Source organism: Echiichthys vipera (genome assembly GCF_963691815.1).
Source record: "Echiichthys vipera genome assembly, chromosome: 1".
NCBI lineage: Eukaryota > Metazoa > Chordata > Actinopteri > Perciformes > Trachinidae > Echiichthys > Echiichthys vipera.
In genome coordinates this window covers 26998617-27013568 of record NC_139826.1, presented here as the reverse complement: position 1 = coordinate 27013568, position 14952 = coordinate 26998617, and the positions used below count along the sequence as shown (strand labels likewise).

Below are 14952 nucleotides of genomic sequence, written 5' to 3'. Positions count from 1 at the left end.
CATCGCCCCACCTCCGGCCACTAACCCCCGCAGCGTCTCATAACAACAACAGTGCTGCTGAGTGGAGTGAGACATGGACCCATAGGCTGTATACGGAACTGTACTCTAAGCGACATGCACGGGAATGAATTTGGCCAACCATATATTTCTCCCTTTTCCCTTCTTGGCAATTTTTAATAAATAAAGTGTCCAAAAAGGTCACAAAAAGTAGCGAGACAGTGCCCGCCTGTGAGTTCTTTGAGACGGGGAATGGGCTCACAGCAGCACCCGCTGCTCGTTAAGGACACTAACTACAGAGTGATTTTCAGCATCAGAGTGTCCAAAACACCACAAAAGTCTCCAATGACACCAGAAACAGTCGACAGATTTCTCTATAGGATGGATGGGGATTTGGGAAGTCTCCAGATTTTGTGAGAAACTCTCCGGTCTTTGTATTATGATTATACACAACAGCAGCTCTCCCTCTCTTCTTCTCCTTGTTGGTGTATTTATGTGGTAGTTACAGCTCCACATCCATGCCTGGCATGTGTATCACAGCGTTTTTTGCCGTTTTTTTGCCGGTTTCACCGGTTTCGTGTGGACGCAGATATTTATTGAGCGAGTCCTTGTCGACGGAAAACTTTTTAAGAACGACAGAGGGAAAAAATGGTTGTTTTCGATCGCGTGGATGTACCCTCAGAGTCATGCTTCATCCATGTGCTCCTCCTATTGTCCCAGTTCCGGGTAGTCTTTCTTTCAACTTCAGTGTGTAGCTTTAGGTCGTAATGTAGAAACAACATAGACACTACACAGAAGATATGTGGTGTTTTATTGCTCAGAGCATTTTAACACATTGATTCTAGTGATAATGACTGATTTTATCCCAGATTTGTATTGTAAGACTAATTTTTCTGATTATTCTGATGTTACATGAATGCAGTATTGGTTTGGTTTATTCAAAGTTTAATGAATAATGTGTCGCAAGTCCAAATTGCACCACCATCAACACAAAGCCTGTCACAGGGTCATCAGCAATACACCCGTCTGGTGTCAAGTAGATTTGATAACCGGTCCTTGAGATATGCAGATTACAGACACACAGACTTGCAGAGATTCTTTGCTTTGTAATAAAATTATACTAGTCATAAGTGTAGATTGGATTGTGTTTAATGAAGTTGTGTATTGATCGTGCCTCTTTTTATTTTCCACAGAATCTTCGGAGGAGGAAGACGCCCCCTCATTTGCTCCGTCTAGCTCTGTCGATGGCAATAACACAGACTCTGAGTTTGAGAAGTTGAAGTTGAAAGGGAAAACTGTGGACCCTCCTAAATCTGCTGCCACACCTGTCAAAGATGAATATGAATTTGATGAGGATGATGAGGAGGAACGTGTACCTCCTGTGGACGATAAACACCTCTTGAAAAAAGACTTCCGTAAGGAAACGATCCCCAAGGCCAACAGCTTCATCTCTATACCCAAGATGGAGGTCAAAACCTATTCCAAAAGCAACTCGCTCACACCAAAGAAAACTGTCAGGCGGATTGTCTCTGACAGTAACAGTTCAGACGAGGACGATAGGACGTGTTTCACGCCAGCGCCCACGCCGCGGCAACAAACCCAGCAAACAAATACCAAGACTAGAGACTCTGGCAGCGTGAGCTCTAAACAACAAAAAGACAAGAGTAAGGTCAAAAAGAAACGGAAGAAGGAGAGTAAAAATAATGTCAGTAAAGAAGTCAGGTTTGGTAAAGCCAATGACAAATTCTGTACATCTGACTCTGATTGTGGAGATTGTGGAGAGAGTGAGGACGATAAGGGCTCTAACAGTACAAAGGACACTTCTGCCACGAACCTGAAAGACTCCCCTGGCTTTAACGCTTCCTCCTCCTCTTCCCATGGGAACTTGAACTCTCAGAAACAAGCACCATCATTGGCAGAACAGCATCCAAAGCAGTGGAGGACAGATGGCTGGAAGACTGTGTCATCTCCTACATGGTCAGACGTCAGTTCTCTCTCAGATTCAGTCAGAACAAGACTGTCCAGTGAGTCTGACTACTCCTCTGCTGATTCCAGTGTAGAGTCAATAAAACAAGTTAAGAGGAAAGCACAGGAGAACAAAAAGAAGAATAACAATGTGCACAGTAGCACAGTTGACAAGAAAAATTCTGAGCTCCACAAAAACTCCAATGCAGACAGCGCTGTCTCCAAAACTGATGTAGACGGAAAAGTGCTGAAAAAGCATAAAGTGAAACACAAGCACAAAAATAAGGAAAAGGACAAAGCTCCTAGTCTAGTGCTCAATCAAGACATGAATGAGAAATTTGTCAAGAGCTATTCTTTTGATTATGATGATTCAAGGCAGAAGTCCCTTATTGTTGAGTCAGACTCGCCAGCTGAGAGCAAGGTCAAGTTGTCCAAACACGAAAAAGACCATTCAAAAAAGGAGGATAGGCTTTCGAAAAGTAAGTCTGATGATAAGGATTGGTCATCTGGAAAAGACCTACACAGAACAGCAAAAGAGGAGAAAAATAAGAAGGCAAAGGACTCCACCAAGGACAAGACAAATAAGGAGGAGAGGGAGAAGCCTGTAAAATCTGACAAGGATAAAAATGTCAAGGAGAAGGAGAAGCCCAAGGAGGATAAACAAAAGGCTCACAAAGAGGAAAAAAAGAAAAAGTCCAAGGAGAAGTCCTCTTCAAAAACAGACAAGAAAAGTGAGCAGAAAGAGGAAAAGCATCTAAAGGTGGACAAGGAGAAAAACACCAAGGAGGAGAAGGAGAAATGTAAAAAAGATAAAGCTCCGAAGGAAGAGTCTGAATATGAAGGTTATGACGTTAACAGCCGTTTTCTCAACTTAGAGGACACAAAGCTCAGTGCCTCAGATGACCACCATGACAGATGGGGCTCAGAGATGTCCTCTGACTCCTCCTATGGAGAGGACAGCTGGGACGCACCTGTCAAAGATTACAAAGAATACAAAGCCAACAACACTGTTAAACTAATTGTCGAGACTGTTAAGGAAGAGACAAGAAGGAAAGATAAAGTCAAGGACAAGAAATTAGATCACAATGAGAAAAGATCAGAGAAAGAAGCTCCTTCTAAGAAGAAAGACAAAGATTCCTCTGAAAAGACAAATGAAAAGAAAAAAGACTGGTCAGAAAAACAAAAATTAAACTCCAGTCACCCAGTTGAAAAAGAAAAGAAGCGGAAGGAGTCAACAGAAACGGTCAAAGACAAAAAAGACAAGGACTCTCTAGACAACAGCCGAGAACGTAAAGACTCATATGAATTCATTAAGGAAAGAAAGGACATAAAAATCAAGCAGGAATCTACAAGAGATGAATATGGTAATGATACTTTTTTCAAAGACATTGATGCTGTCAGTAAATCGTGTGATATAAGAGAAAGAAACCACTCTGGAAAGGAGAAAGAAAAGAAGGGCGAGGGAATGGATAAGCGAGAAAAGACGAAGGCTGACAAGCACAAAGAGAAAACAAAAGACAGAGGAGCTGATCAGGATAAAGATAAGAGTGAGAAAAGCTCTGCAGAAAAAACTGTCAAGGAAAAGGATGCAGACCGGGGCACCAAAGACAAGAAAGAGGGAGTCAAAGACAAACACAAAGAGTCTCATGGCAAAGATCGAAAAATGTCTTCAGAACAGACCAAGGACAAGAAAGAAAAGACCTCTCAGGACAAACATGCTGATAGGGAGAAGGATGTCTTGGAAGTAAAGAAAGAGGAAAGAAAACCTGAGAAAATCCGTGAGAAAACATGGTACAAAATAGCGGATATCTTCACTGATGAAAGTGACGACGATGAGGACAGCTACAATGGTGGCGCCGCCCTTGTGTCTGACTCAATCAGAAAAGACTCAACACCTGATCAGGATGAGTTGGATCACTTTCCTTCAGAAAAAATGAGAAAATCCTCTGCAGAGGCCAAACATAACATCGAAAAGGCAAAAGACAAAGATCACAAAGAAAAGAAGAAAGAAAAGGCCACATTTGACACTGGCAAAGAGAGGAAAGGTTCCCTAGAGAAACACAACAAAGACAAGAAAGACTCTGTAGATGCGAAACATAAGGAAAGAAAAGACAGAATGTCAGTGGACTCAAATCAAGAGAAGAAAAATAAGCAGAAGCTGTTGGACAAAAGGGACACCAGTGAGGAAAAGACAAAGAGCAAATATAAGGATAAGTTGGACCATTCTAAGGAAAGGAAACCCTCAAAAGGCAGTGGTGAGAATGAAAAGTCCCTCCTAGAAAAATTGGAAGAGGAAGCTATGAATGACTACAAGGATGACTCCAATGACAAGATCAGTGAAAGCTCTTCAGATAGTTTTACTGACCGAGGTCATGAGCCAGTCCTCACTACTTACTATGACTCGATCAGCCTGACTGATGTGACTGAAGACAGAAGAGACTCCTTGTCCATATCTACACCCCAGGACAAGTTCAGAGAGAAAGAGAGGCATCGACATTCCTCGTCATCTTCGTCCAAGAAAAGCCACGATAAGGAGAAAGAAAAGGTCAAGAAGGAAAAAGGAGACAAGCGTGACAAGACCGAGGAGATCAGAGAGTCCTACAGCCGCAGAGAGAGTCTACCTTTTGAGAAAGAGCCCATGCCTCTAGAAGCAGACCCTTACACATTCCCATATGGAAGTAAGGGAGACGGCGAAGACGAGTTTGATAAAACTTTGGAATTTGAAAAAGAGATGTCCAAAAAAGACAAAGCAACTGGTGTCATCAATGACAGAACAAAAGACAAAAAGAAAAAGGAGAAACATAAGGAAAAAATAAAAGAGGAAAAGAACAAGTACATTGAAGGACTTGGGTCATTTAAACACTCCAAAGAGGATGTGAAATCAGGATTGAAAGATAGCCCGCAGGTCACCATTCTGAAAGACAGGTCAAAAGAAGAAAGTCCTAAATTTGATATGAAAAAAGACAGAAATCGGGATACATTGGACAAAGACAACAGAATAGACCACAGTAAATCTAAGGCTAAGGATGAAAATGAAAAACTCACTCAGTCCAAAGATACTGTGAGGAAAGATAATCGACCACGTGAAAAACTATTGGTGGATGGTGATTATCAAATGACAAGTTTTGGTCAGATGTTGAGTCTAAAAGACCAGGAGATTGAGGAGCGCCACAAGAGACATAAAGAAAGGATGAAGCAGATGGAGAAGTTGAGACCCAAGTCAGGGGACCCTAAACTCAAGGACAAGACCAAGTCCACAGAGGATGTACGGAAAAACCGCAGCGAGCTATCATCAAAGAAATCAAACAGTCTGGAGACTGGTATTAAAGAGAAGAAGCTGAAGGATGTGGGTCTCCCGGCCCAAATGATGTCCCCAAACAGGAAGTTCCAGCCTACTGACAGTCAAAACTCAAAGGACTGGCTGGCTGGCCATCAGATGAAGGAGAACCTCCCTGCCTCTCCCAGGCCAGATCAAAACAGGCCAACTGGTGTCCCCACACCAACATCTGTCATCTCCTGTCCCAGCTTTGAGGAAGTAATGCAGACTCCACGTACCCCATCTTGTAGTGCAGAGGATTACCCTGACATTATGTTGGATGGGCTGGACTGCCAAAACTCATCAGCTATGACTATGTCAATGAATGCCTGTTCTCCATCTTTCTTTGAAAGGTATTTAAACGTGTAAATGTACTATGGGGTTACTGTTTTGATCATTTTAACTCTGATAAATGTGACATATTTTCTAATGTTTTGTCTTTCTGTTGTTCCCCCAGCAGGTACTCCAACTCCCAGAATTTCCAGGAGGGCACATGTCCTACCCCTGCCAAGAACCTCCAGCTGCCACTTGTCAGCCGATCTGCATCCTCTGACGTCCGCAGGCCTCTGGAGGATGAGTTCAAGGCTGAGGCTGACAAGTTCCTTCGACAGAGTGATCCATCAGTTGAATTTGATGCGTCAGCTTCCTCCCAAACTCTAGAGGACAAATCAGCAACTGTGGATAGACTGGAGTGCCTGCCATCTCCGTATTTCTCCCCAATTCGAATATTGTCCCCTCGGCGGGAACCAGCCCTTCCTACACCAGATGTGGCAGCACCAACTCCTGCTGGCACAGAGGACAATGTGTACAACAGTTTCTTGCCTAAACCCTCTACACCAGTTCACAGGCCAGACCCTCAGGAGCCCTGTTTCGACATCGCTGCACCACCAACACCAGCTCCTGCTGCTTTGCCACCCCTGGACATTGATGACATCTCTGAGCCTCATCACAGTGAACCCAACCTGGTCCTGTCAGATCTTCCCTCTGTCACTGAAGAACAGGATCTAGAAGAGGAGGAAGAGGATGAGGAAGAGGAGGACTTTGAGGACGAAGTCGATATGGACGAGAGAGCTGATGGAGACCACTGTGCAGAGGAGGAGCCGGAGCAAACAAGGGAGCCAAGTTCCTTCTCCCCTACAGTCGAGGACCCTCTTAGGAAGAGCTGGCCTGCAGAGTCTCCAGACCGGCAGGAACCAGACATCCAAGAGATCTCGCCCGCACAATCTCCAGCCAACAATCGAGAGAACTGTTATGATCACAGCATGGGTTGGAACCCTGATATGGACCTCAAATCTCCCCACAGGACGTATGGGGAGATAGAGGCTGCGGTCTCCAAAATAACCAGCCCATACCATTCAGACAGTGAGATGCACCACTTGTCCGGACATCCCTCTATCACTCCCCCTTATGCTACCTGGAATAGGTGGCACAAAGTGGACCCAGAGGACTTTGATGAACAGAAGGAGGCTGTGGCTGACATCCCCTCTCCAGAGAGGCCTGACACAGCTATTGATGAGGAACCCAACTATTTAAACACCTCATCATCATCGAATAGGCTAGAGTCTTTCTTCCAGGACTGTAACAAGCCCAGCATAGAGGAAAGTCGCCAGATGGACACTGAGTCAACATGTGAAGAACCAGACAGCGGCCAGACGACGCACAGCTTCAGTGCTACCGCTGAAAGCCACATGGCTCCAGCTGGGGATACTGAGCCAGTGGTGCCCTGGGCTGACCCATTCTCAGCTGATACAGATGAACTGGATGACTTGGGACCGTTCTCTTTACCTGAGCTACCACTACCAGACAAGTCGGAAGAAGCTGAGTCTCGAGACCCAGAACTAACTGACCACAACAAGACAGTTCTGACCCACATAAGACATACAATTACAGACAGAGATGACCCAGACATAATGGAGATGGACTTACCAAGCCCAGCTAAGACTTCATGCCTTGCTGGAGACCTAGGTTTAGAAGAGCCCACCAGACAAGAAGACTTACTTGTTCCGTCACCACATGCAAACTTCCAGCAAGAGTTGGACCCTGAGCCTCACAGTCTGTCAGTCAACAGCTCTCTCGCTCTAACACAACAGGCCAGCATTTTGGAAAGAAAAGGACCTTATGGAGGACCTGATGACTCCGATCCCAGTATGTTGTATTCATCTGTGAAACCAGATCCCAGTCAGCAGCATCACATTCAGATCCACTCCCTCGCTGAGCCACTGCAGTTACCCATTGATTCAGTGTCTGCTATCAAGTCAGATGTGAGACAGGAGGACATGTCTGAGCCCTTAGCAGAACCTGTGTCATGCAGTCCTCTTCCTCTCTCTCAACTCCCAGTGGCAGTCACCCTCTCCAGCACAGTGGAACTACCAGACACTCAGGAGACCACATCCAAGCTAACGCCAGTAATCCAGACCACTGTGTCCGCCACTATAGATATTACCAAGAAGGTGGATGAAATCCCTCAAAGAATAACCCGCAATCGCGCCAAGAACAATCCCTCTGCTGCTGCTGTTGCTCCTACCTCCAGCATAATAACCTTGACTGCCACTGCGACCCCTGTAACGACCAATCCAACAGTGACAATTACCCCAATTCCTACTAGATCCCTGACACCCACCTCAAACTCTTCCTTCCCAGCTCCGAAGAAAGACAAAGAATCTTTGCTTACTGTCTCCTCTACTGCATCGAATACAACCCCAGCAGTGTCTGTACCTACTTCTGTGACAACACCTGCGCCAGTGGTTATCAGTAGGACGACAAAAGGTCGCTCTCTCCTTGTGGACGAAGAGGAATCTCAGACCCAGCACCCACGGAAGAGGAAATTTCCACGTTCTGCTGGGCAACAGGTTCAGGTCCAGCTGGTTAACACAGCCATGCAGCAGACCAGGGAAATGATCCAACAGACTTTGGCTGTAGTAGTCAATGCCATCAAGCTTGACGATATCGAGCCCTACCACAGTGACCGTTCCAACCCTTACTTCGAGTACCTGCAGATCAGGAAGAAGATTGAGGAAAAGAGGAAGATTCTGTGCTACATCACCCCACAGGCCCCGCAGTGTTACGCTGAATATGTGACCTACACTGGCTCCTACCTGCTGGATGGAAAGCCCCTTAGCAAGCTTCACATCCCTGTGGTAAGTGATGGTGTCTTTACTCTTTTCCCTAATGTTATAGCCAAAGCAGTGAGCAGGTTTGAAATTGTTTGAAATGAAAGTCTAAAGGTGTGTTCACACCAAGGAGACAGATGCGAAAATGTGACAGGATTACATACAAAGTCAATTGTACAGACGCTATTTCAAGACGTGCAACAAGTTAGGCGCGTTTTGCGCGACAAGATGGACACGCAGCTTCAAACAAGTCAACAAAATATTGGACTTTTCAGGCGTGTCACGCCACATTGTGCCGTGTCAGCCAGTCAGTGTTAAGATTGCAGTAAGCGTTATCAAGTTCTCCATGATTACATCCAGGAGATCACAAAAGCCGCCATTGTTGCAGTCCTTGACTGCATCAGGGAAACCAGACTGTTCCTATGGATATATTAAAATAATTGATATAACTCTGACCTGTGGATGGCAGCAATGTGCCTTTTGGCATCTAGTCTCCCAGAAATCCAAAAGAAGAAGAAGAAAGCCATCACTACAGTAAAGCGTATCCCGGTCTGATTTTCTGCCTGAAGAGACAGGTCAGCACCCTGTGCAGCTTTGGTGGTTAAATCACTGACGGTCTGATCGCACTAAAACACAACCGCTCTTTTAAGAGCCACACACGTCACCTGAGAGCTCATTCCTGTTCTTTTAGAAGCATTCAGACCTGGTTAGCACTAGCATAACTACTCATTTAGCACAACATGGCTGAGCTTAAGGCGGCTACTCGCTAACTGCCTGTCGCTCCAAACGTAAATCGATTAATATGAACATGCAACACATTACTCGCATTTCAAGCGCTTCGTCGCATCTTTCGCGGCCCGTAGTGAACGTACCTTAAGTCTTTTTGACTGCAGTAAATTCAAAAGTACATAGGTCTACATGGCAAAATGAAATATCACCACATCTTGTTTTTATACTGTGTGATGTGGTACAGGGTCTGAAGGTATATAATACTGGTATGTTGTGTTTGTTCATCAGATTGCCCCACCTCCATCGCTGTCAGAACCTCTGAAGGAGCTTTTCAGACAACAGGAGGCAGTGAGAGGGAAGCTCAGGTTGCAGCACAGCATAGAACGGGTAAGGAATATACATTCACAAATTTGCTCACTCTCTTATACATATAGCAACACATGTGCACTAAACACTATGAGCACTTCTTTTATGAAAAATCAAAGCCTGTTTTTAATAGGAATGCAAGGTAAATCTTATACTCCCTACTCAAAGGTTGAGCCAGAGTGAACGGCAGACAAGTCTATTAAATTTCCCGCTAATTATTTGACAACTGTTTCTCTGAAACATGTAGCTGATTTTTGGATCAAGACCCATTGCTATATACCTCAACATCCAACCCATTGGTTAGCCTGATGCCCAACTTATCATCAGATGTTAACTTTCTAAATCTCTTTTTCCCGTTCTGTTCACAGGAGAAGCTGATTGTTTCATGTGAGCAGGAGGTTTTAAGGGTCCACAGCAGAGCAGCCAGGACAATAGCAAATCAGGCTGTCCCATTCAGCGCCTGCACAATGCTTTTGGACTCTGAAGTATACAATATGCCATCAGAGAGCCAGGTAAGAAATGTCTATTTACTATACATAATACACACTTTAGTGTTAAGTCAATTATAACTGATTTTTATTAAAGATAGCCAATTATTCCATAATCTGTTGGTTAATCAACATTGTATCTTGGTGCATGTTCTCAGGGGGATGAAAACAAATCTGTGAGAGATCGCTTCAATGCTCGTCAGTTCATTTCCTGGATCCAGGACGTTGATGATAAATATGACCGCATGAAGGTAAATATGGCCCCTGCAGGGATGTGATGTTATGTCTTTCATTAAAGGCATTGATACCATAATCATCTGTGTGTAACAAGTGGATTTACGCTTTGCTTCTCCTTCCCCAGACATGTTTGTTGATGCGGCAACAGCACGAGGCAGCAGCCCTCAATGCAGTGCAAAGGATGGAGTGGCAGTTGAAGGTCCAAGAGCTGGACCCGGCAGGGCACAAGTCTCTCTGTGTCAACGAAGTGCCGTCTTTCTACGTGCCAATGGTCGATGTGAACGACGACTTCGTCCTGCTGCCTGCATGACACACCTGTGCTCACAGATTAAGAGCAAACTTTTTCTGAATAACTTCTTCTCAAAGAGACTTCGTTGAACAGAACGAATGGAAAGGGCTAGCAAGTTTGAAAGAGGACTTTGGACAGGGGAAAAATATATTCTATACAAAAAGAGTAAAGATGAAAAACTTGCTCTGGATTCCCTTCCGTGAAGAAGGAAACATGTTTTTACTGGGGGAAAAGAAAACACACAACTTGCACTTTCATCCTCAAAGTTTTTACGCTTTTGTTTGATCAGAGTGCGAGAAGCAGAAACAGTTTTTGCTTTGAGGCTCTGGCATCGGGACACAACTCCTCAGTGCTCAGTTTCAGTGAGACGGGGGACAGAGATATATTTTCTGCATTCGTTTTTGGTCCCTGCTTCAATAGACCCACCTCCACCACTGGGAGGAGGTATCAGAGAAGAGCTCTCCCAACAGCGTGGTGCCTGTCCTGTGGGAGGACTGAGGAGAAGCCTCCTCTGTTGACCCAGGGCTCCTGCTGGGTCAGGAGAACTAGACCGAGTCCGACGCTGACCCGGAGGAAGTCAACAGAGCCGTGGTGCATAATGTGGATCTTCAATGTAAGACAGCAACACAGCTGAGATGGACAGACCAGGAAACTAGAACCAGCCACTGGTGGTTTTGGGGCTACAAGACCATATACCCAGAGGACGCCCTCTCTGTCCACACTGCACCAGGCCTAGCTAGGTAGTGCAACAGAGCCTGCAGCAGGTTGGAATACAGCATCGGGCTAGCGATGTGTATGCACATCAGGGCCCAGTGTCTGAGAGGAAGAGACAGAACCTGCATTCTCTCAGCCTGGCTTAACAGAAGAGGACAGGCATGGATCTCTGAGGACAGACTGGAGTGTTCCTCAGCCACCCTGCTTGCTCCAACACAAACGCATCAGACCGCCATGGACTGCAAAAACACCACAGGACAAAAATCCGAAGAAACAAACATAACGAATGTTGAGATTCAAAGAGACTATTGAGAAATTGTGCTTTGGCGGGAGGAGAGAAATATTGTTTTTGTCTATTTCTTTACTTGGGCATTTCATTGTTTCTGAGGAAGTGACTTGAAACACTACAGAGCCAATATTAGTTTAATGGAAAAAAAAACAAAAGAAAAAAGAAAAAAAGTTGTATTCAGTAAATGATGTACAGTTTTTATATTCGTTAACCAATGTATTCTTGCTGCCTTCTAGATAATTTATTTTGCCACACATTACTGCACAGTTGTAAATAACCTATGTACTGTAATATCACTCAGTTAAGTGTAAAGAAAAAAACATAAAAGAAATAAAAAGTATCTTTTTATGTACAGTTCACTTTTGGGCAGCACTTTCCCCCCCTCCCCCCTCATATCCATGGGCCAAAATGTGTACACGATTCTGTCAGTATTTGAAAGATTCCAGTGCACAGTTGTATGATCCCATCTCTAGATTCGGTCCAGGCTTAGGTAAGGCAACTCATCCTGGACGTGGGTCACCGCAACTCACACACATAGCTGACAGACAACACTTCTGGATTAAACCGGCCTCCCGCAGGCCATCCACCATATAGTCCCTCAGATGTAGCAGAATAGTTGTCATGGATTTATTTAAAGAACATACAGAGGATTATTATTCATTGCTTTACTACACAATTATATCTGAAAAAATTCGAACCAAGAAAATGCCTTTTTCAGTGAAAGAAAAATGTACTCATTGTTGGGCAAAGTCACGTAGATATATATGGGTGGGATGAGAGTGAGAGAGATGTCATTCATGAGCAAAACCATCATGTTAATGTAGAATGGTTTCAAATTCATGTTTTTCATTTACAAAAATTGGACTTAAATCATTTATAATCATCACAAAACATCATTGCCTTTGAAAACCAACAGGACACGGGTCTTTCAGTACTCAATTGTGTGATCTGTTCTCCTAGCTTGTCTGCTTTTCACATTAAATAGACTGAAGAGGTGTAACAGCTACTGAAAGGTTTCATTCCATATTGACGTATAACATTGGTTGTCAGTTAGACCCCCACTTTTTCAAATAGTGTTAAGCAGCTTCTTTTATAGGTGTTGTTCCAAATTTTCTCACCGGATGGCGCCAGTGTATCAGACAACTCGAGAACCCAATTGGCTTTGCATTAGACCTGTGGCCTTTTTGTCTGGATGGGTGTTTTAAATGTATTTAGATTTTTATCACAGTCTCTGAGAATTCCCCTATATGATTCCAATGCAATACCAAAATCAGTTTGGTTCATTTAATTATAATAATTAAAGTTTTCAGTCACATTGGCCTTCTTTTATCAACGTTTAATCCACACAGAGTTTGGCTAAATTTGGTCAGATTTTAAATGTTACTTCCGTCGTCCTTGTGTCGGAAGCAGAGTTACAAGGCTTTAATCTTCCCTGAATGAACCCCATTTTTGTCCTTGATTTAAAAAGAAGAAGAAAAATTTGCATCGGGAATGTTGATTTGTGGTGACTTGTATTGATTCTCAATTTTTAGTGGGTCTTTTGTTTTGAAACCTTTCCCGACCTACCACATAGGCTCGTCGTCTGTGTGCGAGAGCTGCTCGTGTATCCTGATGGCAATATTGTCTGAAACGTTTAAATTATTTACACACTGTCCGTCAGCATAGCTGTGTACGGTATGTCTAGTCAAGTGCAATGGTTGTTGCTATTACACTGTGCAGACAAGGTGGCTAGATGTATAGTCCTGGGTATTTTTCCAGAGCACATTGGTATACATAGACATACATATTTGGATACAGATAGCCAGACATTTGGTTTTTAAACCCCCTGTTTGTCATGTTTTTGTTTTCATTTGTTGTTGGTTTCTTACACAGTTTTGGGGGAAGAGGTTTAAGGGTGTCTTTTGTTCACAGAATCCTTGTGTGTTTTTTAGCTCAGTGTTTGTAGTTTTGAATGTTGTTGTGTTCAATTTAGGGGTTTTTGTTCCTGTATAAAGCATAAACACCAGTGGCATGTCAATCACATTGCTTATCGAGCAGAATGTATACCGTTACTATGCCCTGACCAACCACGCCCTCTCACTATTGTTTACAAGACATCAAGTGTGTTTTCCGTTTCATGCGTCACCTTTTTTTAACGGTTTAAGCCCTGCCTTTGTTTTTACTTCTGTAATCATTCATTTATTTGAACCACAAAGGCTTGAAATGGTGATGGTTGACACCCAACTGGTTGAACCCCCCCCTGTCTGCGATACAACGCTGCACAGAGCAATAGACTAAACACATCCATCCGCGTTGAATCTCCGGTGTGAATTTTCAGCAAACAAAAAAGTGATTTCTGGATAAATTGAATACAGACACACACGCGTCAGTCCTCAGATGCACAGTAGAGCTCTTGGCCGTGGTGATACAAATGCTAGCCTGGCACCACCCTCAGTCAGCAACATATTACCTCTACTCTCCTCACATTCACTCATAATGTTTATTTTAGATTTGTTATTTGTTGTTTTTTTCTTACTGGACATAAATATACATAATTGCTATTTTTTCATTCTATAGAATCACGATTTCAAGCCTTTTTTTCTAGTTTTGTTTATTTTTTAATTAAAACCCAGACTGTAGCTATTTCTTTGTTCCTTTTTTTAGAGTGGGAAATGACTAATAAAAAGCATGGAGAACTACTCTTTAAATGGTGAGAAATAACCTATTTATTATCTTTTTGTTTTTTTCTGACACCTGTGGTATGTTTTGAGTTGAAGTTGGTCTCCGCTGTGTAAATTTTCCTCCTTGTAATGCGTGAAAGAGACATATTGTACATAGCTCTGTAAATAAAACCTCCCAGGACGTTTTGCACCCTCCTCTTTGTACTAGTCTGAAAAATTGCGTAGAATGTGGGGTTCTAACAGCAACGAGCTGCGTGCGCTTGCTGCAGGTGATTATGATGTAACAATGTAACATTTTTTTATTTGTACAATGTAGTTTGTGTACATATTGTTGGAGCAGCTAAGAGAGGGGGGTGGGGTATATGGGTAGAGTGTGGGGCGGGGGGGGGGGGGGTTGTTGATGCTATTGTCAGTGCTGTAACAGAAATCCAGTACTTTCACCTCTAGCTGTTGTTGATTTCCTGCAAAAAAATAAAGAAAAAAGACATTAAAAAAAATTAAAAATGCGAGAAACTGAAAATGAGGATGGATGGGGGAAAAAAAGACTAAAACTGAAAAGTAAAAATTCTAAATTGTTATTTTCTACAGTTGCATGTACAGAGAGCGCGAGAACTGCTGTTGTTCCTCAGAGATTATGTTCGTTAATAAAATTTTGAAATATTACACGCCGTCCTCTGGTTCTTGATCTTGTGTGTCATGTTGTGAAAAGGCAGCATCATATGCAACCAAACTATATCAAGTAATGAGGCGGAAAAATGGGCTACATTTAAAATGATTCATTTTAAATAATGA

At 43.4% G+C, this 14952-nt stretch overlaps 1 protein-coding gene across 3 annotated transcripts in view; it reads left to right on the top strand.

Annotated features, from left to right (window-relative positions):
- ankrd11 (ankyrin repeat domain 11) overlaps positions 1 to 14495 on the top strand; it is a 108411-nt gene extending 93916 nt beyond the window's left edge. For 2 of the 3 annotated variants that reach the window (XM_083913786.1, XM_083913787.1), the window contains exons 9-14: positions 1191 to 5631; positions 5736 to 8415; positions 9406 to 9504; positions 9852 to 9995; positions 10130 to 10222; positions 10333 to 14495. In XM_083913786.1, the coding sequence (XP_083769912.1) occupies positions 1191 to 5631; positions 5736 to 8415; positions 9406 to 9504; positions 9852 to 9995; positions 10130 to 10222; positions 10333 to 10518 (7643 nt within the window). In that variant the 3' untranslated portion in view covers positions 10519 to 14495. The remainder of the gene's footprint in view (positions 1 to 1190; positions 5632 to 5735; positions 8416 to 9405; positions 9505 to 9851; positions 9996 to 10129; positions 10223 to 10332) is intronic. The other variant, XM_083913788.1, reaches the window with a different exon arrangement.
- The last annotated feature ends 457 nt before the right edge of the window (positions 14496 to 14952 follow it).